General features: G+C 36.3%; 1 protein-coding gene across 1 annotated transcript in view; it reads left to right on the forward strand.

Annotated features, from left to right (window-relative positions):
* The first annotated feature begins 8,117 nt into the window (after nucleotides 1-8,117).
* The window catches only part of LOC123527519 (ABC transporter F family member 4-like), a 182,739-nt gene continuing 164,087 nt past the window's right edge, over nucleotides 8,118-26,769 (forward strand). The window contains exons 1-3 of the mRNA XM_053522615.1: nucleotides 8,118-8,413; nucleotides 17,046-17,232; nucleotides 21,024-21,140. Coding sequence (XP_053378590.1) covers nucleotides 8,295-8,413; nucleotides 17,046-17,232; nucleotides 21,024-21,140 — 423 coding nt within the window. The 5' untranslated portion in view covers nucleotides 8,118-8,294. The remainder of the gene's footprint in view (nucleotides 8,414-17,045; nucleotides 17,233-21,023; nucleotides 21,141-26,769) is intronic.

Genomic DNA, 26,769 nt, shown 5'->3' on the forward strand with positions numbered 1-26,769 from the left:
CATGATAAAGGAACAATCTTAAAGTCTTTGTTTGGGGACAATGGTCTCACCGACGCAAACAGCACTGTTATATTTGACCATAAGCTTGAGGAAGTGAAAGACTTAGTTACGGATAAGGCAAATGATTTCTTACATTACTTCAACAGTAGATTAGTCCCTTTGATAAAATACCAAGTTAATATCCCATCCCGCGTGAAACAGCTCGAGAAAGATTGGACACCGAAGGACCGAAAAGGCTGATTTGATTTTCTTTATCCTTTCGGACGTCGCGCCAATTATTTTCGTTATTCGCACGACGATCATGCCAGGGAAGTCATGCCACTTATTTTTGTTACCTATACGACTAAACATTCTTTATACATGTGTAAAATTTAGTTAAGTTTTTCTGAAGTTATACACTGATTATAAAGACCGTTTCTATCCCATAATACCGACCTTTGACAACATTGAACATGCACTTTTTGTACGACAGCGTGCGATTACGATGCCTATAATTATTATGTTGAATAACTTATGCACGATTTATTGAATGTAAAACGTAGAATAATTGATGAATGGACGAATTAATTCAACTAATGTAAAAAAAGGAAGTATCTAGGCGTCCTGTAATCGGACACCTAGCAGATCTCCTGAGAATTTTGTATTCTTTTTTTCCCCCCAGAGTAAACCAAATTTATATGACCCAACCACCACCACAATATGCCATACAAATTAAGGTAAATCCCCCAGCACTACAAACGAGCATGCATTTTTCACATCGATATCAAGTCCTCTAACCAAATAAGATTAGTCTCGATGTTGCTTGATTTTAATGACTTGTATATAAGGTATTATTTTAAATATCTTAAAAGAAGTTTTTAAACAGATCACAGACATTTAAATAAATAGCACTAAAGTGTAAGGAAAGCCTTACAATGAGTTTATATGAAAGCCATCCTTACGCCTTTCATAACACTGAATTTATTTTTAATCGGACCACTTTTGAAAAAGACATAGCAGATTGAAATTTAAGAAAATGGCTGGAGGCAGCCGTTTTAGTGTGCTTATGACGTCATTTACACACTGCTAAATTCTATATTTAGCAAATAACCTTTGAAATAGATTTAATTTCATATGTTTCTTGAGTGTTAGGTGTAAAACATGATCATTTCTTTCATTATATCTGGAAAAGGTAGAGAAATTATTTTACAGAAATAAGTAAATACAGTTCAAATGTGTGTCTAAAATTTAATGAATCCATCATTTTGCTTTTTGTTGCCATGGAAACAAAAACTTATTTGACCACCAAATATTTAAATGCTCATAACTTTCTCATTTTTACTCCGATTTTGAAAATTCTTTCAGTGCTTTAAATCGTTTAAGAAATTCCAGTTGTCAAAACTAACGTAAGAACTATGTTTCCCTTCCCTTCAAGTAAAAGACAGCAAGCAGCAAAAAATAAATTAACGCCATCGATTCTGAAACAGTTTCTCGGTTATTTGTTTTGAAATCTGTACCTAAGTAAGCGTTATTAAATTTGTCTGTTTCAGGAATAGTTAATCAAAACTAACATTGCTTTTCTGGATAATAGATTTTCATATGTTCGGAAAATTTTTGCTATTCTTAATAACTCTACGGTTTAAAGGGAATTCCTATAGTTTTTTATGCGCATCTTTCTGCGCAGCCGCCACTTTCTATGAAAAACTGAAGTGAAGTCAACATTTGTTGAACCGTGTGACAGACAATCTTAAATATGAGGAATCTTGAATGAAATAACATTTTTGATAAGTTTTTATCGGTAATCAAATGTTGATACTGGTTTATGTTATATTGACAAGAATCATGCCTAACCGGTATCTTGCCATTTTTGTGGTTGTGTTTTCATATCGCATTTTAGTACAAATACAGTGTTGTTCATATAATGTAAGACAATTGACCTAGTAATGATAAGACAATATCACCTTTCAGATTATTCAATATTCAATTATAGAAAGAATTAAGAATTTTAAAAACTTTTTTTAACTTCTAGCAGACATACATGTAATCAATTTGGCAGTGTTCGCGCCATTTTCCGTCCGAAGAGGTGTTGTATTCTAGCGGTCTTAACAAAAAATTTAGCCTGGTGACCCATACATTTTTAGCCATTTTTATGCCCACAATACAATTATCTATACACAAGAAAAACAGGAAAAAATTCTATGAAAGAGTTTTTTCAAAATCTAAACAAATATTCTTCACTATGGGTATTTTTCATTGAAAAAAGTGAATATGAAACAATATATCCTTTTAATTTATACCCATTATTGTAAGGATATTGAAGATATAGTATAACAAATATGACTATGATATCAAATAAGTATATAATAAAATCTGTAAAAAGAACAAACCTTATTGTGCTGTCTTGATGTATATTTTGGTTGGTATTTATAAAAAAGCAGAAAATTATGATGAAAATGTTGAAAAATCGCTGGCAGTTTAAGCAACAGTGGGTGTGTTCAAAACAATTTTTCACAAAAACAAGCCTGGTGACCCATTGTTTTTATTTGTTCATTGTTTTCAGCACAAATTTTCCTATCATATATGTGAATTTAAAAAAATTCTATGAAAGGAAAAAAACTATAGGAATTCTCTTTAAAAGTACGTTACTCATTTCCACAATTCAAAGCAGTTTAATAACCAGTTAAATTGCCCTAGGCACTCTCGGATTATGACCCTTAAATTACCCGAAAAAAAACACTGCGAATTTAGCCTTGTCCGCTCTCTAAGTCAAAGAGTTTTCATCCGATCTTCACCAAATTTGCTGACAATGTTTGTGGTCAAAATAATTCGGTCAAGGTTGATAACCACCAAAATTGCCCCAGGCACTCTTGGATTATGGCCTTTGATTTACTCGAAATCTTCGAAATTAGCCTTGTCCATCCAAATAGTTTTGATTCGATTCTCAATTTCATACCGCATGGAACGTCACAAATACCTTGATTCCTTCTTACCTTTCTTTTTGGTTAACAAGACATACAACATCAACATTATAACCTTTTTGATACGTAACTGAATATTTAGACGGGTTTATATTGTGTCAGTCTGACACACATGTTTTACCTTTGATTTAATTCATATTACAGAATAGAGTCATATATTAACTAATAAATATGAATGATATCTTATAAATATTAAATGCAATTACATAACATCCTGTTATCGTAATGAATTATCAATATATGATTATCATCACACTATTTTGACATGATATGCTCTCTATATACCCTGTGATAGCCAAATGTTTAGTTAAAGCCCTGCTCCGCTGCTATTCAAATTCTTTTGTGTGTATTCAACCCATGATTACAATAGGTAACAGTTAACGGCCACGTGCCACACTTAAGCACGCAAAACCACAGAATTTCATATAAAATTTTATAAAAAATAGACACTATTTTGACAGGTGTCACAGTTCATAGTCATGATTTTCATGCTTTTTCAGTAACAATTCAAGGTTAAAAGGTAGGACGGGAGCAGGGCTTTAAACGCTTCAGTTATTATACATATTACTACGTGGTGTAAAACAAGTAAAAATAGAAGTGCTGAAAACTTTTCATTCAAAAATATAAGGTAGCAGGGTGCACTTCAAATTTTGGCACCCGTCAATATTTGTTATAATTAGAACCTCGTGATTTTGGATGTCTGTAAACCCTTTCGCTGCCTACAAGACGGGTATACCCGTTCCACTTCTATGTTAGCCTATTTGCCTACAAGACGGGTTTACTCGTCATGGGATTTCCTAACATTCCAACATGTAAACAATTCAAATGACGTCACATGACTTCATCCCAGAGCAACCAATCATATTAAAAGAATGTTTTCCGTCTGTGTTTGCTGTAGTATTTTTAGAATACTGTACATAGGAAAGCCCACAATGACCTAAGTGACTGGTAAATTTCCACATTTCAAAATGGTGGACGGCAATTCAACTGCAGGGTAAAGTAGACAAAACAACTGCAATATTCCCTCTAAACGTCGAAGATTCGATAAAGAGATTAGGTACTACATATAACATTGTTTTCTAAATAAAGATTTACAAACTAAACAAATTTATAGCTGTTTATGCTGATTCTTCCCCATCTAGGCCCTTCGCTGTCTGCATGTATGACGGGTATACCCGTCTCACGTTCACGTCAGCATATTTCAAAGTAAAACGAAATTTCTTTGAGAGTAGATCTGTTCATCTGTATGCATTCATTATTTTTCTTTCTAAAATTATAGGTTTTATATACTTTCTGTTAACAATAAAGCCTCTAAATTGTTCTGTCAAAACTAAGGTGATTTCCAGGAAAGTTCTTTGGCAAATACAGTGTACATAACGTTATCGGGTCCTCGGCAGCGAAAGGGTTAAGGTGAGAGTCAATGATTGTTAATTCTTTAGAAAATGTATACAGCCGACACATGTAAAATTCTGATGTCAGTTGTAAAACTAACTGCTGGTAGCTTTGTATGAATCAATGAGGCACCTTTTCGCGGAAAATTCAAATTACGGAAGGGTTCTGTGCTTGTTGATTGATACTCAGGAACATTTTCGCTATTTTGTGAAGAAAACAAAACGAGCTGTAGGGCCTCCATTCCGTTTATATCCTGAAGTTCAGTAAGGACTATCAAATTGAGAAATGCAATAAAATTGGGCATTGTTCTTGCAACGGGATCATCGCAGGCTGTTTAAAAAGTGCCAAATTGATGATTTTGGCATGCTATTTTTCATGGATGGTGTAAAACTTTCGTTTTGATAACTTTCTTTATTCTTGTATGAGAAAAAAAACAAGGAAAAATATCCAACAGGGAAAGCCACGTTCAAAAAACGCAGCCTTCCCAAAGACACACACGAACAACTCTCGCACACCATACACAAAAATGAACACAAAAGGACGAAACAAACAAATACAGGGACACAGTGGGGCACCGCCTTGGAACGGTCAGTGGCAAAACCACCACTGGGGAGTTTAAACCGGTTTATGGTGCACCTAACTTCACTCTTACCCCCACCATGTTCCAAAGTCACAAGACAGTGTAAATAAAAGTAATCCCCGCCGGGTGAAACCCTAACATACGTAAAGGCAACAGAAGGTATGTAATGTAAAACACAAAGATGCTCTTGTAGATATAATGTAAAAATGCAATCCTTAAGAATCTAAAACGCATGTACTCAATGCCTTTGTAGAAGACAGAGCAACAAGGGAAACACCCATAAGGGCCCGACGGAACAGGCCAGAAGACAGAAATCTAAATAGCTCAGTCCTGGTGGGATTTAAGAACTACCAATCATAGAGTCTTCCACCTGATCCGTCAGACACAATTAAAGAGGAAAGCGTAGCGTCCAACTGTAAAAGGGTTGAACACCAAACATGCGGTGTGTCTCAAAACAGTTGGGTCATAACCTCTTTTCATAAAACGTTTAATGACTTTACTAAATACAATTGGAAAATTGCCATGACCCAAAATCTTACGAAGTTTGTAAACCACATCCCCATAAAAAGCGGGTTTTGATATACCTTCCCGCAGAAGTGATTTTAAATTGCTACTGTATTTTAAAACCAAATCTGAATTACGATAGTAAAATTTAGAAAAGTATTTACGTGATTTATAATAACGGTAGCCTTGTTGAAGAAGCTTATTTGTAATAAATAAGTTACGTTCATTGAAATCTTCAACATGGCTATACGCTCTTGCAAACCGAATTAACTGAGAAATATATACCCCATAAGATGTAGCCTGGGGTACATCTCCATCCAAATGTTGGAAATTTACAATACTGAAATTAAAATCATCCCTCTCGTCATAAATTTTGGTATGTATGAAATTGTCGTAAATAGAGAGATGTAAATCTAGAAATGAAGTAGTATTATCCGAGTTGTTAGTTTTATTTAACTGCAGCTCCCTAAAATTAGTATCCTGATCTTGCCATTAATTAAAAGCGCAAAACATGCACACAGTTTATAAAATGGTCACCCTGATTATGCTCATAAGGAGACTCGCTACATGTAAGACTGCCCGTGCCCAAAATTTTCGAATCTAAGTGTACCCTGCTACCAGTTAAATAGTTTTCCCTATACATTCTATATAAAACTGACATTTTTTAAAGAACTACCAAATATAGCTAGACCCATTTCAGAGAACAAATCCTTATCTCATTTTAAAGAGTTCTGATAAAACTGATATAAAATGAACAGAAAAGTAGAGGTCATGTATCTTCTAAGAGAGATTTCTCCGGTCACATTTGCTTACTGTAAACTGACATCAAAATCACACTGCTGTGACCTGGAAGTACTTCTCATACTACACATGAGATTCACTTCACCAAATACAACCTGCTGTCCCATTTTTCCTACCCAAATGTCACAAATATATCCACAATGAAATTTAAACAGAAACTAACTTTAATTTAGACCTCTGTTGCCATGCCAAGTGAAAAATTATTGTTCAAATACTAGTCTGTTACACTGATCTGTCTTATTGAATACAGAGTCAGTTACAAACCGATTAAAAACGTACAGATTTCTGTACGAATACCATAATCCACCGCGCGAATGCTAATCTGAAAATAGCTAGGCTTTCCCAAAGAGAAATGTGTAGCTCGGGTTAAACCTTGGTATTGAATGCATACAGTATATGTACATTGTCTTATTAATCCTGAAAGGATTGTTCAATCACCTAACATAACAAGTTAACTACAACTTTGAAGGTTTAAACAATACACAACTGATAAGCGCTTCCAGTCAGCTATATTGTCCATATTGTAGAATAGGTATAGAAATCTAGATCTACTGGTAACTTAAATCATTCCCTTTCTACGCAGGTATCTAGTATTGATAACAGAATTGTAATTAGGTATAACTAATTGAAATCTTCTGCAAAACTTCATACATTAATGGCTTTCCATATCCACTGTATCCAGTGGGTCAAATTACTAATGTATCTCCATCATTTTTTCTAACACATTCAGCTTTTTTGGTTTAAGGATACTGAATGGTGTGTAACTTTCTTTATTTTTAGTTTTATTTCTTTATTTTTTTTTAAAGAAATATCTAAACAGTAATGCTTTTGTAAATTCCATCTAGCAGCCGACAAAAAACAAAACAAAAAAAAAACATATCTAAAATAAAAGGGAGCTCTACGTGACGTTTACATCGATATATACACTCAGCCAATCAGCAATTGCTATCTTTCACTTATTTTATACCTGGCGTGTTATAGTTCTTGGGTTCAGTCGTTAATATGTAGTATTTAACGCGTGGAAGAGTCTATTCCAATATCTGACAGCCATTACGCGACTAGACCAAACGGCTCCCATTTAGTTAGGCCTTATTGCATCGACTTAAAATCAAAATAACCATGTTCTCTCATCCCAAAAATATTTTTAAGGCAGTGGCTACGATTACGGTACCGTAATCCTAGCCTCCGGTTCTAGGATTACGGGAGTTCCGTATTCCTAGACAACCCTATGAGGATAGGCTAGGACTACGGAAGTATTTTAAGAGGCATAAAGTATATGTTAGGACACGCATAAATGATGTTGTAAACTTACTTATTTCACTTAATTTTTCATGCCTGCCTTATTATTTCGTGTTTTCTATCCGCCGTTTTGGGTTAGTATAAACTTAATGGCGGCGCGCGGAAATATATTAGAAATATGAGTGTCAAAGTTAGATTTAAAAAAAATTCTATACTTTGAATTTTATGATTTATAACCATTGTATGTTATTAAAGACCATTTGTGGTGACTTGATGAAAAAAATGCAGGTATATACGAAACATAGATAATTCTATATTTCCGCCCATCGCCATTAAGATTATACTAACCCAAAACGGCCGATCGATAGCACGAAAAATTTAGTGAAATTAAGTGAAATGAGTAAGTTTACAGTGTCATTTATGCATGTCCTAACATAAATTTGATGCCTCTTAAATACTTCCGTAATCCTAGCCTATTCTCATAGGGTTGTCTAGAAATACGGAACTTCCGTAATCCTAGAACCGGAGGCTAGGATTACGGTACCGTAATCGTAGCCACTGCCTATTTTTAAAAACACATACACACCCTCGTCTTCTTTTTGGTGTTTGATTTTCTTTAGCGTATTTCATTAGTGAATAATTGGTCAGTCTGGGTACCCCGCTAAAAAGTGCACAACTGTCATTTGTAAACGTAATTTGCTTTAACTGAAGTAAACTTGGTAATTTAAGGGTTAAAATCACTATAATCTCAAGTTTCTTTTCCCCCATTTTCGTTATTCACCATCAGCTAAGGCTAAATTTCATTGCAAGTGAATCTTGTGATGTCGGATCCGGAGGATCTGCAGGTGGAAGGCGACCAGATCATGGCTGACGATTGGATATTTCAGTTACGAAGAATTGGGTCACAAGCAACCTGTTCCAAAGTTCCTGATACAATGAGGTACAGTTGTGTTTAAAGTGTGGTAATATGCTTCTAGAAATCTGTTTTGCTAATAGTCTCAAGTTTCCGACTAGTCCAAATAATTTGACGTCGGAAGTGATGCTGAGATATTTTAGTGATAGGTCATAATCCCTCTCTTTACGTCAAAACCAAGAACAACCGTTCCTGTGTTATAATTAGATTTAGGTAAAAACACAATCAGGCAATATAGTTACACGATGAAATCGTAAAACATAATAACGATGAAATCGTAAAACATAATAAAACTGAATCATTTTATGGTTTAAACATAACAGTTAAACATGTTAATAAAGCGTGAACACTAAATGTTTCAGTTTGGCTACCTCGCTGTATTTACACGTCCGCCATTACACTCGGCACACGCTGACAGTGCAGTTGGTCGTTATCGATCACATTACACGAATCGGAGCCATGTAAAATTTGTGTAAACTTTAGGGTGTGTTGTTTAAAACAGTGGCAAACTAGTGTTTGACATAAACATCAATTGAATTGAAGGAAAAAATGGATATTCTTTTCAGATATCTTAAAATTTCACTAATATTTTTGTTTTTTAGTAGTTAGAATGCGATTTAAAAATCACCATGTCTGTGTTGAGCCTTACACTCAGAAAACAGCACGGAAGACTCGACACATAAAAGGTACTTTCTATGCTGTTGTACATGGAGGAAAGATATTGACCTATGTAAAAATTATCACAATATCTTGGCTCGCGTTCATTTAGTTGGACTAGTTTCCGACTGCAAGGCAGTCAATTTCATGAATCATGTGCAGACTGACATTTACACGCTACTGGTTGGCGACCCAGATTTTATAACCGGACAATTTTACAACCTTTTCAGCTGTCATATTTTCATTTATATGCCTGTTTCTCGTCAATTCGAGCTTTCTCATCGATTCGAGCCCTTGTGTTTTAGTAAAATTCATGCTCATGTAGCATGTTCTTCCATCAGAAACTTTTGTCATTTACATTTTAAAATGCCTTGGAAAATATTAGTCATAAAACCACTGAAAAATTGATGAAATACCTATTTTAAATTTTTGCATCTAAAATTACCTATTTCAAAAGGAAATTACATAGTGGGTAATATTGTGAGCCCAAATTTCAAATTAAAAGCACCCCGAGCATATTTCGACTGTTGTAACGAGTGAACAAGAAGTCAAACTTGATAGAAATTTGCTTTATGGAAATAGAATATGCAAACATAAACATTTAATGACCTTCCAAACAGAGGGCTCGAATCGATGAGAAAGTTTTAAAATGATGTGGAGTTTCACCTCCTTCAGTCTCATGCAAAAAAGTACATATAAAAGATGATAACATTGTAATTCTTATTGCCCATTGTTAAATGCAAATATTTTTGCAACAAAAAACAAAAATTATTTAATTGAACAGGTTTACAAAAATTTGCACACCTCTAAAAGATTTAAGAGGCTCGAATCAAGGAGAAAGCAGCATAATGCTAGATACATGAAATGATACCTGAATAGAGTTCATTTCTTCAGTGTCACAAAACATAAATTTGTTTGTATCTAAAAATAAAATGAACATGTCACTGGGGCCCAGAAGAGGGTAAGTAAATTTAACATTTTCATTTCGTAAATAAGAATACCTACCTAATATACGGTACGGATTCCGGACCTGTGTCAGAATTTAAACTCGCCCTAGAATGGAAGTGAATTTTAACCCTAACACCGTTTCACTTCCGAGAAAGTCATTCAATTTTTTGGCGTCTTCCAAGTCAGGGCTCTGAAAACTATTCGCTCTAGTAATAAAATTTTGTTCAACTACGTTAGAAGGTATAAGAAGATACCAGTTTGAGTAAGTTGTGATGGCGGAGGAGAAAGAGAACTGTTTCAACGGGGCAGGAGATTCAGAATATGAACTTACGCCGGCACAAAGGTCACCCGGTCAACAACATGTCGACGTGGACAAACCACCTGTGTCTTCATAAGATGAAAATTCCTCACATACGAAAGAGAGAAGCGCAAACCATCCAAGTACAAACATTTAGAAAAAGCTTGGAATGAAAAATTTGCTAATTTGACAAACAAATTATACTTATTGTTGCAAAAATCAGCTGTCACAGAGACAGCCTCAAGTTCTACTTCGTCACAAAGACAGAAGTCAAGAAGTAAACATTATATATCAGACAGTAACAGCTCTCAAGAGGACGATATCTCGATTAGAGCAGAGGGACGTTTCTCAAATTCTGACTCTGAGTAGGACCCTGTCAGTGACAGTGAAAATTGTGATACCAGTAAATTGTCCAGCTCAACTCAGAAGTGTTTGTATGACATTTTCGGTGAGGATGCTGTTCTCAAGAAACAGGATGAGAAATCTGGAATTTCTATTGACACTTCTCAAAAGGAGGTGTTGAACAGTAACTACAGAACTGAGTCTCCAAATTCTTTGACTGCTTTTAATGAAGATAATTTTGAGCACTTTCCTGTAGACTCTGACACTGACAAGTACCTGGAAGTTCCTTCCCTAGACAGTTTAGTTGATAGCTGCCTAGTGAAAAGGCATGGATCTAAAGCATCTTTTTCTAAGAATACACAAAAAGCTCTTTTTTCTCAACCTTGTAAAATGATTGAAAAAATAACATATAAAAGTCAACAAGCTAGTCGACTCGGTATTGTTATGCAATTATACATTCAGCAGAGTCTAGGTTCTTTGGTTGAAAATATTTCCAAGGACAAATGTGACAAAGAACAAACTATTGAACATGTCCAAAACATTTTTGCAATGACCACTAAGTGCCTAGACCAAATAGGACGTTTTGGGGCTTTTCATCACATTGTTAGATGCACAACAGCTATGTGTGACACTGCATTGTATGAACTGGAAGATGCTTCACAGTTTTCTAATCTCCCTTTGTCAGGTGAAGGTGTTTTTGGCAAAGGTCTAGAAGAACTACTGAAATCCAGAAAAGAGAAGAAAAAACAACTGGAAGATTCTTGAGGTTAAAAAGAGAAAATTGCCTGACAATTCTCAGCCTCAAGCGCATAAACATGCTAGATATGACAGTACAAAACCTACACGAAATAGTGGTAGCGGTTTCAGTACAAATTCCCGCAGTTACAACCGTGACAGATGGAATAATTTTCGTATTCCAAAGCTACCAAACAGAGAGAGACTCCAAAAAAGGATATGGGCAGGGCAGATCCTCTCAAACTTACAAAGGCAGCAGCACAAAAGCTGACAAGCCAACTAGACAATGACCAGGTAAATATTATAGCAAATTGTCCCGAGATATCGATGGGAGGTCGGCTTTCACTTTTCTTAAAAGAATGGCAAAGTGTGACCTCAGACAGATGTGTTCTAGAAATTTTTCAAGACGGTTACAAACTAGAATTTCACCAGAAACCTCAATTTCAAGGCATAAAGCAAACAAAATTACCTTTGACACAACAAAATTTACTTGCAAAAGAAATCGAGAATCTTTTAAGCAAAAATGCAAGAGAAAAAGTCGAGAAAAAAGATTCAATGACAGGTTTTTACAGTACATTATTTCTAGTTCCCAAAAAGGACTCGAACGAACTTCGTCCAGTCATAAATCTCTGCCTTCTCAACTGGTATCTCGTGAAGAAACATTTCAAGATGGACACATTGTCAAAAGTGATAAATCTAGTAGAAAAAGCAGACTGGTCAATAAAACTAGACTTAAAGGAAGGAATTGAAATCTTGTGAATATCTTCTACAGTCAGATCTGTTTCTACAGGCAATATTAGGCAGAAGTGACATCCACCTAATACAGAAATGTATAATTGTATCATAGCTCAGTGTTTTTTCTTAACAAATTTGGTGCATGTAAAGCGTATACAGTATAAAAAGTACAGGGTGCGGTAACTAAAAGCATGCAGGTATTTAATACCTGCACGCTAGGAAAGTATGCCAGTGTGTCTGGAACAGTAGACAGCGAAGTGTATTTTATTGATTTTCTGCTCTCGCATTGGTTTATTTTACCAGGGCTTTACACACTTGTAAAGCAAGGATTTTAAGTACTCACTTGAACTGCTGTATATGGCAATGTGGAACGCCTACAACTACCATATATGGATGGCTATGATACAAAACAGAAAGAACATTGAAACTCTCGGGTAAACGATTTTTACGCGGGGGGCTATGCCCCCCCCCCCCCAACCCCCGCGTAAAAATCGTTCACCCGAGAGTTTCAATGTTCTTTCTATTACTTATTGTATTGTATTGCTGTACTTAAATCTGACTAACTCAAATGTTTTGTTAGATAGTACGATGTTAAACTTCTGCATCAAAACCTGTCCAAAACAGTAACCTGATTGTAATGCTAGTAACAAAACATTGTTTTAGTATCAACATGTTTTCCATAGTTAGCATTCAAGGAAATATTAAATACACATGTACCAGAAGAATTTCAAAAACATAAATTTCAATATTAAACTGGAAAACTCTCTTACAAGAAAAGTGCTCAACTACAATGTCTGGTGTTGCAAATTGTAATAGAACATTTTTGTATCGACCTTCTATCAAGCTGAAAGCATTTAACTCAGTATTTCACTGGTGATCCTACTGATTAATCTAAGAAAACATACTCATGAAATGATGAAAGCTTTATCACATTTATCAAGACACAGTATAGAAATGTATCATTTTATTTTTTATGGGGAGTTTATTACTTCTGAACTGAACTGAAAGGAATGTAATATAGCCATAATCTTCCCTAATAAAAATACATATAAACAGGTTGTAATTTTCATTACAATTCTATGTTAGCAACATAATTCAGTATTTACAAATTGCAGTCATGTGAGAAAATTCTTAAAAAAAAATATAGTAATACCTATTTCTAACTTAGTTCTTTTTCTGAAACTTAGTATGTTATGTCAAATAAATTATGTTTTGAAAACACCTTTTAATGAAAGCATCTGTCATGAAAGGAAAACATCTAATGGCTATTTTGTGCGTGAAGCTGAATGTGCTAATGACATGCATAACTAAGGTTGGTACTAATCGCTATTCTGCAGTTTTGTCGAAATCTGTCCAGCCATTTGATCTATGAAAGCTGGACAGACAGACAAGGAAGCCAAAAACAATGTGTCTCCCCATACACACGGGTAGACAGTCATAATTCCTTATTTTGACTATATTAAGCAAATGCATATACCTTAACCCTTAGCTTGCTGGCGGCAGATGATTCTGCCTTTGCGACCAGTGCAGACCAAGATCAGCCTGCACATCCGTGCAGTCTGATCATGGTCTGCACTGTTCGCTGTTCAGTCAGTAAATTTTCAGCAAACATCCCTTTGAATAATAAGTGGTATTGCCCAAATTGAATCATGGGCCAGTCCATTATAGAAATTTAGCAGGCTAAGGGTTAATAATGCAGAATCTTTCAGGTCTTGTCACAGCTAATAATATTCACATGCTGCAGCCTGAAAGATAGAAAAGAAGCAGTCGCTTCTTATAAAAAAATATTTCATTAAATAAGACAATGCTTATGCACAAAATCATGATTATAACTTCACAATCCAAGTATATATTTTTCATAGAAACTTAGACTACTAAGATTTAAGTTATCAATTTTGCCATCAGATTTTGTTAAGCTTGAGATAAAAAGTATTGATCTTAAAAAATATTTTTTTCAAAGACCTTTCATTGTATGAAACATTGCTTTTGAACATGCTTGACAAAAAGAAATATAAAATCATTATAAAACTAAGAGCACCATCTGTGCCTTTAACACTTGTGCGCAAGTGTTAGCGTATGGTTCTTGAAGTTCAGGCTCAGCTTTTGATCACAAATATATTTTAAATTTCAAAGCTATAGCATTAAAGAAAAGTGAATGTGAGGAAAAAAACTATAAATACTGATACTGTCCCACTCAATATTGAAAATACAGAAAGCCTTTATAAAAAATACAGTACCTTCATAACTGTTCAGGACAAATTTTTTTTCTCCAACATTTTCTTACACATTAAGGAATCCACAACAGTAGAGATGCATATGAGAGTTCTTCACTGTAGATAAAGAAATGAAATCTCCATTATCACAAAATATACATGTTACATTTATTAGACCTGTTTACAGTCATATATAGTAATACTGACACAACTTTGCTCCAAAGTTCACTTTGCCAGCTTCTCTTTATGGAAGTGCCCCTCTAGGCATTGCTTCACATATGCGTGGACACCTTGGTGGAACCACTGATCTGATTTACAAGCCACCTGGATAGCTTCCTCACACAAATAATTTTACTCCCGAACAATATTGGCAGGGGACAAGTGAACTGAAGTTAATGTCACAGTTATGTTAGTTTTATCATTATACTTGAATATATTTAAAGCTGAATTACTAGTTAAACTGGTCAATTAATATTTATTTAAAAAGACATTACCTCCCTTTATATATGGAAAAGAAACATCTAAAATAATTAAATCAACATTTTAAAGAAAACTGAATATTTTATCAGTAAATTTTACCAATAACAAGTACACTAAATTAAAGTTACCATCACCTTGCTTCGAAATGAGAAAAACACAATATCCAATGACGATATGACTGTGAAGCAGTCTGAAATAAAAAAAAAATGATATCAAGATAACATAAGAGTTTTATTTTAAATCATTCAAATTTTATCAAAGAAAATAATAAATGCTTTCAAATGGTATAAGTATAGAAAAATACTGTATTCATAAATCTAACTGTAAAATATTTGCAAAGATACAACTTTGATTCATTTCTTAATGTTAAAACAAACTATACATGAAGGGAAGCAACTCCTGTAAACTTACAACGATATTTTGTAACTGAATATATAATGCAACTTTTTTAATTGAATCCCAGGTCTCTTTTCTCCAAATTTTTCTACACAATTTATTCAGTACATACACTTCAAAACTGGCAGTACCAGTAAATATTCGTGGAAGTCTTTAAACTCGTATTTCTGTCATTTGTCACCACCGAACTATCCCAAATAAAAGTACAGATAAACACGTCTCAATTCACGAGTCTCTTTTTATATTTCTAACATTCATTCGAATAAATCGTTATTGATTCATAGAAAGTTATACTTCTCTGCAAACACTACAAGTACCAAATATCGCTGACAGCCAGACGAATCCACTACATCACACGTAAAAAATCAACATTAACTTTTTTTCCCAAACGTCAAACCAAAGTGGAAGTCAAAGACTGAATAAATCGGTGCGCACGTAACTTTCATCTTTTATGAAATAAAATTTACGCACAGACCACTAAGTACGGTCTCTATATATTGTAACTTTTTGCAATCATTTGTAGCTCCTTTCATTTTTATGGAAAAAAAAGTGATGAGTTTACTGTTATTGTCATCATCGTCTTCTTGATCGTCTTCTGCTTCGTTGTTGCCTTGTTAAGTTTTATTATGCCCCCGGCATCTACTGATGCGGGAGGCAACTGATGCGGGAGGCATGTAGTGATAGTCCTGTCTGTCCATCCATTCGTCCGTCTGTACGAGGTTACCAAATGGACCGTTTGTTAGCATCAATACCCTACTAAATGCTGATACTATGCAGAGTACTGTGACCATTCCTCATCTTCAGACATCAGCTGACCTCAGTTTGACCTTGACCTCATTTTGGACTTAGGTTGCTTTATATGGGCCATCTCTTGGTTAACCAAATGGGACCGTTTTGTCTAGCATCAATACCCCTTACTAGAATGACTTGATACTAATGCAGATGTAATCTGTGACCGTACCTCATCTTCAGACATCACCTGACCTCAGTTTAACCTTGAACTTTACCTCGTTTCGGACTTAGGTTGCTTTGTATTGACAAGGATGCCACTGGGGGCATCAAGCGTTTATTGAATGCAGCTTCTTGTTTTTAGGTCAGTTTTTCTCCTAAACTAACAAAGCTATTGCTTTAAAACTTTCAACACTTGGTCACCATTAATAGCTGACTCTGTACAGCAAGAAACATACTTCATTCTGCCTTTTGCAAGAATTGTGGCCCCATTTGGACTTAAAAATATCAGATTTATTAGTTATGTTTTGTGTTTAGATGAGACAGCAGCTGCTTTTCTCCTAAACTATCAAACCTGTTGCTTTAAATCTAACACTTTTCACCATCAAAAGCTGACTGTACAGCTAGAAACATCACTTAATCCAGCTTTTTGCAAGAATTATGGTCCCTTTTGGACTAAGAAAATATTATATTTCTTGGTTAAGTTTTATGATGAGGTAAACTTTTCTCCATTATTATTTTGTACTCCTTAAACTCAAAAAAATCCAGCAAACAGAATATGATTATTTGAAGCCACGGATACATCAATTTTGTCTGCAACCTTACAATGTTACTTAGTGCGAATTATTTTATTCTTGGTCATATTTTCATTATTTACTTTAGTTCTTTTATCCAGACCTCGTACCATTTCTGACTTTTAATATTTAAATTCCTTCCAGTTTGACTCCTTGATTTTATTAAGTGGAAAAAATCCATTAGGGTTGGAGCAGAATGTTAGGGTAGGTCAGGTAGCCATAAACACAAGTATATTTTCCTGGCCTTTTAAAGTAACTTTTGAACAAAATATGACTGCTTTGAAGAAATTGATAATTATATAGTGCTATTTTGAAAATTAATGTCTTTTCAGATTAAACTTGGGATTGACTCGTATTGGTCGAGGACAACACAACGACTATTACTTGGACTCCGCAGTACTCAAGAATTTCATATCAAGATCTCACGTTGAAATATTTGGCAAACAGAATGAAAATGGTGAAATTGAGTTCATACTTACTGACAAAGGCCTGAATGGAACGTTCATCAATGATATTAGGGTAAGGCATAGTAATATACTGTATTATCAATTTTAAGGTTGAGCTAGAATTACACTGTCCCAGGATAGGCTTGTTGATGCATTCCGGATAGCATCCTTAATGCATTAGTGGGACTCCTACCTCGTCCGTAAGTCATCTGATGTGTCCGTTTAGACATCAGGGGCAAGGGTGCAAAGTTTTGAACTTGCTCAAAATTTTGCCATCGATAATATATCCATAAAGGAGTCCGTAATGAATCCATAATAGGTCTGAAAAGATTGTAACAGTCCAAAAGACTATCACTGTGATAAAATATTGCGAGCTATTACGTGTTTATTCTTAGATATGGCCCAAAAACATCACCTCTGCACACACATCTGTATTTGTTACCACTGCATGTCTTTGGTAACCTTGGTAACATTTTACCTCAGTTTCATGTGGGGAAGTTGATAGTTACATGCGGAGAACAAGTTTGTACTGGTACAGAATCCAGGGGCACTGGTTAGGTTAACTGCCCGCTGTTAAATAACTGAAATACTGTTGAAAAACAGCATTAGACCCAAAATATAGAAATCAACATTGTTAAACATACAACATTTGAGCTGTGCCATGAGAAAACCAACATAGTGGGTTTGCGACCAGCATGGATCCTGACCAGACTGCGCTAACAGTTTCTCTAATTGCTGTAGGCCTTGAAAGCGAGCAGCATGGATCCTGACCAGACTGCACAGATGCCACTATGTTGGTTTTCTCATGGCGCGACTCAATTTTATTTCTGAGTTTCATCTAGGCAGCTGTTTAATGTATCCACACACAAAATTTCATTTTGAGAAATTTTGAAATTACTGCTTCAGAAAAAATTGTGAAAAGATAGATCTAATTGTACTGACATTCTTCCAAGAGTCAAATAAATGCCCTGTGTCTCATAAACTTTATAATAAGACAGTTACTGTAACTTAAATTCAAATACTTGGTATGTCAAGGTGACCATAGGTTACCAAGTTACCAAAGACATAGAGTGGAAACAAATAAAGAGGAGGTTTTGTTTTCTTATGCCCCCCTTCGAAGAAGGAGGAGTATATTAGTTTGCAGATGTTTGTCAGTTGGTTAGTCGGTATGTAGACCAATCCATTTCCGGATGATAATTCAAGAAGCTTTGGCCTCGGATCATTAAACTTTAAAGTTGATAGGGAGGTTGGTCATTACCAGCAGATAATCTCATTGACTTTGAGGTCATAAGGTCCAAATTCAAGGTCACATTGGCCAGGAACAGTTAAAAAGTTTCATGACGATAACTTGAGAATGCTTGGGCCAAGGGTCATGAAAGATGCCAGAGAGGTTCATCATGACCAGCAGATAACTCCTATTGATTTTGAGGTCAGTTGGTCAAAGATCAAGGTCACATTGAACCAGAACAGTAAGACTTTGTTTTGTTTACAGTGATCATATAATTTCTGTTCCTTGTGCAATTACTGAATGCATCAGGGGGGTGGGGTGGGGAGGGGGGAGCGAGGGCATATCGTGTTTGACCAGCTCTTGTTCTGATCAGTACTTGTAAACTTCTTGATGACCATAGGTTACCAAAAGTTACCAAAGACAGAGTGGAAACAAAAACTAAGAGAGGTTTGCACAGAGGTGCTGTGTCTGGGCCATATATGTTTATTCTGGTTATAATAAGGTTAATTAAGATTCTGTTACGATTGCATTAGAGATTTATAATGTAACAAATTTGCAAAACCCATTTGTTTCTAACATGTCCAGAGCAATCTGGGCTTGGGAATCCAGAACTCACTTGCAAGCCCATCCCGGTCAGTGATTACAGTTTTACAAGAAAATGTGCATGCAAATTTCAGGAAGAGAGAACCATCAAAACACAAATTTTTAGCTTGACTATCCGGAGAATAGTCTAGCTATTCTACTCACACTGGCGTCAGCGTCACACCTTGGTTAAAGTTTTGCATACATAAGTACATACGGCTGTCTTTTAAAGGCATATAGATTTAAAACTTATTTTTATTTTTCTAGGTCAATTAACAACTTTACTGGGTCATGTCTCATGACTCTAACATGTATTTTGGTCAGATTATGTCCGCTTTTGACCTTAGAAAATTCTTGTTAAAGTTTTGCATGTAAGTGTCAATCTCTGTAACTAATGCAGATATTGATTAGAAACTTAATGTGTGTCTTCAGGGTTATAAAACTAGTTGATATCATCAAGTCCTATAATTCTGACATTCATTTTAGCCAAATTATGCCACCTTTTGGACATAGAAAATCCTGGCTAAAGTTTCGTGTGTCTATATACAGCTATTTCTGAAAGGCATATAGATTTGAAACTTATTTTAATTTTCTTTTTCTAGATCAATTACCAACCTCACTGTGTCAAGTCCCATAACATTTTGCCTCCGTTTTGACTTAGAAAATTCTGTTTAATGTTTTGCTTGCAAGTGACCATCTGCAAAACAAATTCAGATATTAAATTAAGATTTCACATGTGTCTTTGGGGCTATAAATCTAGTTGATTGCATCAAGTCCCATAACTCTGACATGTATTTTGGGCAAATTATGCCTCCTTTTGGACTAAGAAAACTTTTGGTTAAAGTTTTGATTGAAAATCTATTGATATTTTAACCATGTTAACATTAGATTAATATTCCTGCTTCTGTGACAACGATTCGAATAGTCAAGCACTGGCAGTCTTATTGACAGCTCTTGTTCAAAATTTCATCTATTTAAAAGTTTCAGTATGTTTTCAGGAAGCAAAAACATCATAACATTTTAAGTTTGTGTAGGAGAAACACTTCAGAATTTGAAGTATTGCTTTCAGTTGATGTTAGAAATGATTAAAAGATTTGTTAAAACTCAAGTAAAATGTATTACAGTATGCTAATTAAACATTAACCCTTATCCTGCAAAATTTCTACAATGAGCTTGTTCATCTTTCAATTTGGACAGAACCATTAAGTGTTTAAAATGGTACGTACCTACAAGAGACTGACTGAATGGTGAACAGTGCGGATCATGATCAGACTGCACTGATGTTTAGGCTGGTCAGGATCTACACTGGTCACAAAGGCAGAATCAGTCATGTCCAGCATGGTAAGAAACTTTAAAATTGGTAAATTTACTTTAAAACTTAAAACAAAAAGAAAATTGGTTTGATTTGCATGTAAGATCATGATATCTTTCACTCTAGAACACCATATCTTACATTTTCACTCGTGATTTTGCCCCAAGTGAAAATATTGCATCTGGTGTTTTTTTTGTGAAAGATAATCCTTCAATCCTACATGGAAACATACTGCCTCTCACAATATGTTGAGTTTTCTGACTATACATAATTTTAGCGCGCCATGAAAAAACATACGTGTTGCGACGATATGATCAGTCGATACGCATTGTCAGATCCATGTGTTCAAAAATTCCATATTTTAAAGCGAAAAGCAACCTACCAGATGAACAGCTCAGGACCATCAGTCACACAAGTTGTTTATGATATATACTAAATAGACACACAAAATTAGGGAGTGAAGGCAAAATAAAAATGAAAGATGTTATTAATTTTTATGTATTTCATAAATACAAATACAACACAATCAAACAGTAATATAGAAAGTAGGCAGTAAAACTTAAAATAGCATTTACAGGAAGGTATATAGTATGCATATGAACAAATAGGTCGTTAATCTAACTTAATTATTAATATATCGATGTATCGTCGATATTTGTCTTCTGATATATCGGTATCGTCGATACGCCTAAGACCCAATCAATGACAGCCCTATATTTTTCTAACTTCTTTTATCATTTAGACACACAAAACTTGTACGTTGGAAGTTGGAGATAAAATAACATTTGGCCATACCAATGGATACAAGATACAACCTGGCAGCTATGCAGAACAACCCCAGTCAGAATTTCAATTCCAGGTAAAGTTCCAGTTGGAAATAATAGTAAACTGGGTCAGTCAGACTGCAGTTCCTGTGTAAAATGGTAAACCTGGTCAGTGACTGCAGTTCCTGTGTACAATGGTAAACCTGGTCAGTGTCTGCAGTTCCTGTGTATAATGGTAGACAGGGTCAGTGACTGCAGTTTCTGTGTATAATGGTAAACTGGGTCAGACTGCAGTTACTGTGTATAATGGTAAAGCGGGTCAGTGACTGCAGTTCCTGTGTACAATGGTAAACCTGGTCAGTGTCTGCAGTTCCTGTGTATAATGGTAGACAGGGTCAGTGACTGCAGTTTCTGTGTATAATGGTAAACTGGGTCAGACTGCAGTTACTGTGTATAATGGTAAAGCGGGTCAGTGACTGCAGTTCCTGTGTATAATGGTAAACTGGGTCAGTCAGACTGCAGTTCCTGTGTATAATGGTAAACTGGGTCAGTCAGACTGCAGTTCCTGTGTATAATGGTAAACTGGGTCAGTCAGACTGCAGTTCCTGTGTATAATGGTAAACTGGGTTGATGTCTGCAGTTCCTGTGTATAATGGTAAACTGGGTCAGTCAGACTGCAGTTCCTGTGTATAATGGTAAACTGGGTCGATGTCTGCAGTTCCTGTGTATAATGGTAAACTGGGTCAGTCAGACTGCAGTTCCTGTGTATAATGGCAAAACAGGTAACTGCAGTTCCTGTGTATAATGGTAAACTGGGTCAGTCAGACTGCAGTTCCTGTGTATATTAATACTATGTTTCTAGAGTCTCCCTTACATCCTGTGTATAAACATAAATGGGGTCAGTGTCATTGCAGTTCCTGTGTATAATGGTAAAACAGGTGAGTGACTGGGTCAGTCAGACTGCAGTTCCTGTGTATAATGGTAAAGCGGGTGGGTGACTGAGTTCCTGTGTATAATGGTAAACTGGGTAGTGACTGCAGTTCCTATGTATAATGGTAAACTTGGTCAATGTATGCAGTTCCTGTGTATAATGGTAAACTAAGTTAGTGACTGCAGTTCCTGTGTATAATGGTAAACTGGGTTAGTGACTGCAGTTCCTGTGTATAATGGTAAAGCGGGTGGGTGACTGAGTTCCTGTGTATAATGGTAAACTAAGTTAGTGACTGCAGTTCCTGTGTATAATGGTAAACTGGTTAGTGACTGCAGTTCCTGTGTATAATGGTAAACTGGGTCAGTGACTGCAATTCCTGTGTATAATGGTAACTGGGTCAGTCTGCATTCTTGTATAATGGTGACTGGTCGTCAGACTGCAGTTCCTGTGTATAATGTAAACTGGGTCGATGTCTGCAGTTCCTGTGTATAATGGTAAACTGGATCAGTCAGACTACAGTTCCTGTGTATAATGGTAAACTGGGTCAGTTAGACTGCAGTTGCTGTGTATAACGGTAAATGGTAAACTGGGTCAGTGTCTGCAGTTCCTGTGTATAATGGTAAAGTGGGTCAGTGACTGCAGTTTCTGTGTAAAATGGTAAACTGGGTCGATGTCTGCAGTTCCTGTGTATAGTCGGTGCGGTTGCTGGGATTTTAAAAGTTGAAGCCACCAGTTTAGCCACTTTCAAAATTTAGTGACTGCAGTTCCTGTGTATAATGGTAAACTGGGTCAGTGTCTGCAGTTCCTGTGTATAATGGTAAACTGGGTCAGTGTCCGCATTTCCTGTGTATGATGGTAAACTGGGTCAGTCAGACTGCAGTTCATGTGTATAATGGTAAACTGGGTTAGTGACTGCAGTTCCTGTGTATAATGGTAAAGTGGGTGGGTGACTGAGTTCCTGTGTATAATGGTAAACTGGGTAGTGACTGAAGTTCCTATGTATAATGGTAAACTGGGTCAGTGTTGCAATTCCTGTGTATAATGGTAAACTGAGTCAGTGACTGCAGTTCCTGTGTATAATAGTAAACTGGGTCAGTGTATGCAGTTCCTATGTATAATGGTAAACTGAGTCAGTGTTGCAATTCCTGTGTATAATGGTAAACTGAGTCAGTGACTGCAGTTCCTGTGTATAATGGTAAACTGGGTCAGTGACTGCAATTCCTGTGTATAATGGTAAACTGGGTCGATGTCTGCAGTTCCTGTGTATAATGGTAAACTGGATCAGTCAGACTACAGTTCCTGTGTATAATGGTAAACTGGGTCAGTTAGACTGCAGTTGCTGTGTATAACGGTAAATGGTAAACTGGGTCAGTGTCTGCAGTTCCTGTGTATAATGGTAAAGTGGGTCAGTGACTGCAGTTCCTGTGTATAATGGTAAACTGGGTCGATGTCTGCAGTTCCTGTGTATAGTCAGGGCGGTTGCTGGGATTTTAAAAGTTGGAGCCACCAGTTTAGCCACTTTCAAAATTTTGGAGCCACTTTTAGAGCCAATCCATTCTTTTTGAAGCTTTGGTCTGTTTTGTATGCGCAAAGATTGAATATGTATATAAAATGAACAACTTAACATTTGTTACACGTACTATCTATTTACCGGTAATGTCATATCTTTTATATTTTCTTGGTGGTAGGTATAGAAGATAGAGGGTCCAGGATTTTGTTTAAATGAATGTAAAAAATAGTGGGTTCTGGTGTATTTTAAGCTCAACATAGCACATAGTGCTCAAGGTGAGTTATTGTGACCGGTCATTGTCCACGTCCGTCAGCGTGCCTTGTGCGTCATCAGTCGTCGGTCGTCCGTCGTGTGTCAACATTTGCCTTGTGAACACTCTAGAGGCCACATTTGTGACCCAATCTTTATGATACTTGGTCAGAATGTTAATCTTGATGATCTCTAGGTCAAGTTTGAAACTAGGTCATGTGGGGTTAAAAACTAGGCCAGTAGGTCAGATCAAAGGAAAAGCTTGTGAACACTCTAGAGATCACATTTTTGACCCAATCTTTATGGCACTTGGTCAGAATGTAAGTCTTGATGATCTCTAGGTCAAGTTCCAAACTGGGTCATGTGAGGTCAAAAACTAGGTCAGTAGGCCAGATCAAAGGAAAACCTTGTGAATACTCTAGAGACCACATTTTTATGTCTCCCCAAGGAGACATATTGTTTTTGCCCTGTCCGTCCGTCCGTCCGTACGTCACACTTCATTTCCGAGCAATAACTGGAGAACCATTTGACCTAGAACCTTCAAACTTCATAGGGTTGTAGGGCTGCTGGAGTAGACGACCCCTATTGTTTTTGGGGTCACTCCGTCAAAGGTCAAGGTCACAGGGGCCTGAACATTGAAAACCATTTCCGATCAATAACTAGAGAACCACTTGACCCAGAATGTTGAAACTTCATACGATGATTGGTCATGAAAAGTAGATGACCCCTATTGATTTTAGGGTCACTCCGTCAAAGGTCAAGGTCACAGGGCCTGAACATTGAAAACCATTTCCGATCAATAACTAGAGAACCACTTGACCCAGAATGTTGAAACTTCATAGGATGATTGGTCATGAAGAGTAGATGACCCCTTTTGATTTTGGGGTCACTCCGTCAAAGGTCAAGGTCACAGGGGCCTGAACATTGAAAACCATTTCCAGTCAGTAACTTGAGAACCACTTGACCCAGAATGTTGAAACTTAATAGGATGATTGGTCATGCAGAGTAGATGACTCCTAACGATTTTGGGGTCACTCTGTGAAAGGTCAAGGTCACAGGGGCCTGAACATGGAAAACCATTTCCGGTCAGTAACTTGAGAACCACTTGACCCAGAATGATGAAACTTCATAGGATGATTGGTCATGCATGGTAGATGACCCCTAACGATTTTAGGATCACTCTGTTAAAGGTCAAGGCCACAGGGGCCTGAACATGGAAAACCATTTCCAGTCAATAACTTGAGAATCTCTCGACCCAGAATGTTGAAACTTCATAGGATGATTGTTCATGCAGAGTAAATGACCCCTATTGTTTTTGGGGTCACTCCGTTAAAGGTCAAGGTCACAGGGGCCTGAACATTGATAACCAGTTCCGATCAATAACTTGAGAACCACTTGACCCAGAATGTTGAAACTTCATAGGATGATTGAACATGCAGAGTAGATGACCCCTATTGATTTTGGGGTCAGTCTATTAAAAGTCAAGGTCACAGTGGCCTGTTCATGTAAAATCATTTTTTGGAAATAACTTGAGAACCACTTGACCTACAATGTTGAAACTTAATAGGATGATTGGACATGCAGAGTAGATGACCCCTATTTATTTTGAGGTCACTTGATCAAAGGTCAAGGTCACAGGAGCCTGAACAGTGACTTGAGAACCACTAGGCCAAGAGTGTCGAAATTTAGCGGGATGACTGGACATGCCAAGTAGATGATCCCTATTGCAGCCAACCATCAGTGTCTCTTTGACTTTCGCTCCTGACCCCTATTGACTTCTTGCCTATAGGACTTTGCATTGGGGGAGACATGCGCTTTTTTACAAAAGCATTTTCTAGTTGACCCAATCTTTATGAAACTTGATCAGAATGTTAGTCTTGATGATCTCTTGGTCAGGTTTTAAACTGGGTCATGTGGGGTCAAAAACTAGGTCACTAGGTCAGATGAAAGGAAAACCTTGTGAACACTCAAGAGACGACATTTTTGACCCAATGTTTATGAAACTTAGTCAGAATGTTAATCTTAATGATCTCTAGGTCAAGTTCAAAACTGGGTCATGTTGGATAAAAAACTAGGTCACCCGGTCAAATCAAAGGAAAAGCTAGTTTACACTGAAGAGGCACATTTATGACCATATCTTAATGAAACTTGGTCAAAATGTTAATCTAGATGATCTGTAGGTCAGTTTCAAATCTGGGTCAGGTGGGGTCAAAAACTGCAATTTCAAAAACAAGGTCACTAGGTCAGATCAAAGGAAATGCTTGTTGACACTCTAGAGGCCACATTTATGATTGTATCTTCATGAAACTTAGTCAGAATGTTAATCAAGCTTGAATCTGGGTCATGTGAGGTCAAAAATCAGGTCACCAGGTCAAATCAAAGGAAAAGCTAGTTAACACTTTAGGGACCGCATATCTTAATGAAACTTGGTCAGAATTTAGGTCAATAGGTCAGGTGAGCGATACAGGGCCTTTATGGCCCTTTTGTTATATTCTTCGTTTTACAAACCCTCCTACAACAAAACAAAATTGGGGATTTTTTTTTTCTGTCAGGGAATTTCTATCAATTTATTTTTAGCTTGTCTGATTTTTTGAAAAAAAAAGAGAAAAAAGATGAGTTATTGTCATCACTTGATCGACGTTGGCTGGTTAAGTTTTATATTTAGGTCAGCTTTTCTCCTAAACTACCAAAGCTATTGCCTTGAAACTTGCAACAATTGTTCACCATTATAAGCTGACCCTTTACAGGAAGAAACATAACGCTGTCCTGCTTTTTACAAGAATAATGGCCCCTTTTGGACTTAGAAAATATTGGATTTCTTGGTTAAGTTTTATGTTAGGTCAGCGTTTCTCTTAAACTATCAAAGCTATTGCTTTAAAACTTTCAACACTTGTTCACCATCATAAGCTGACCCTGTGCAGCAAGAAACATAAGTCTGTCCTGCATTTTTTAGCTCGACTATTCGAAGAATAAGTAGAGCTCTCCTACTCACCATGGCGTCGGCGTCACACCATGGTTAAGTTTTTCGTACCAG

Source organism: Mercenaria mercenaria, chromosome 14 (assembly GCF_021730395.1).
Source record: "Mercenaria mercenaria strain notata chromosome 14, MADL_Memer_1, whole genome shotgun sequence".
NCBI lineage: Eukaryota > Metazoa > Mollusca > Bivalvia > Venerida > Veneridae > Mercenaria > Mercenaria mercenaria.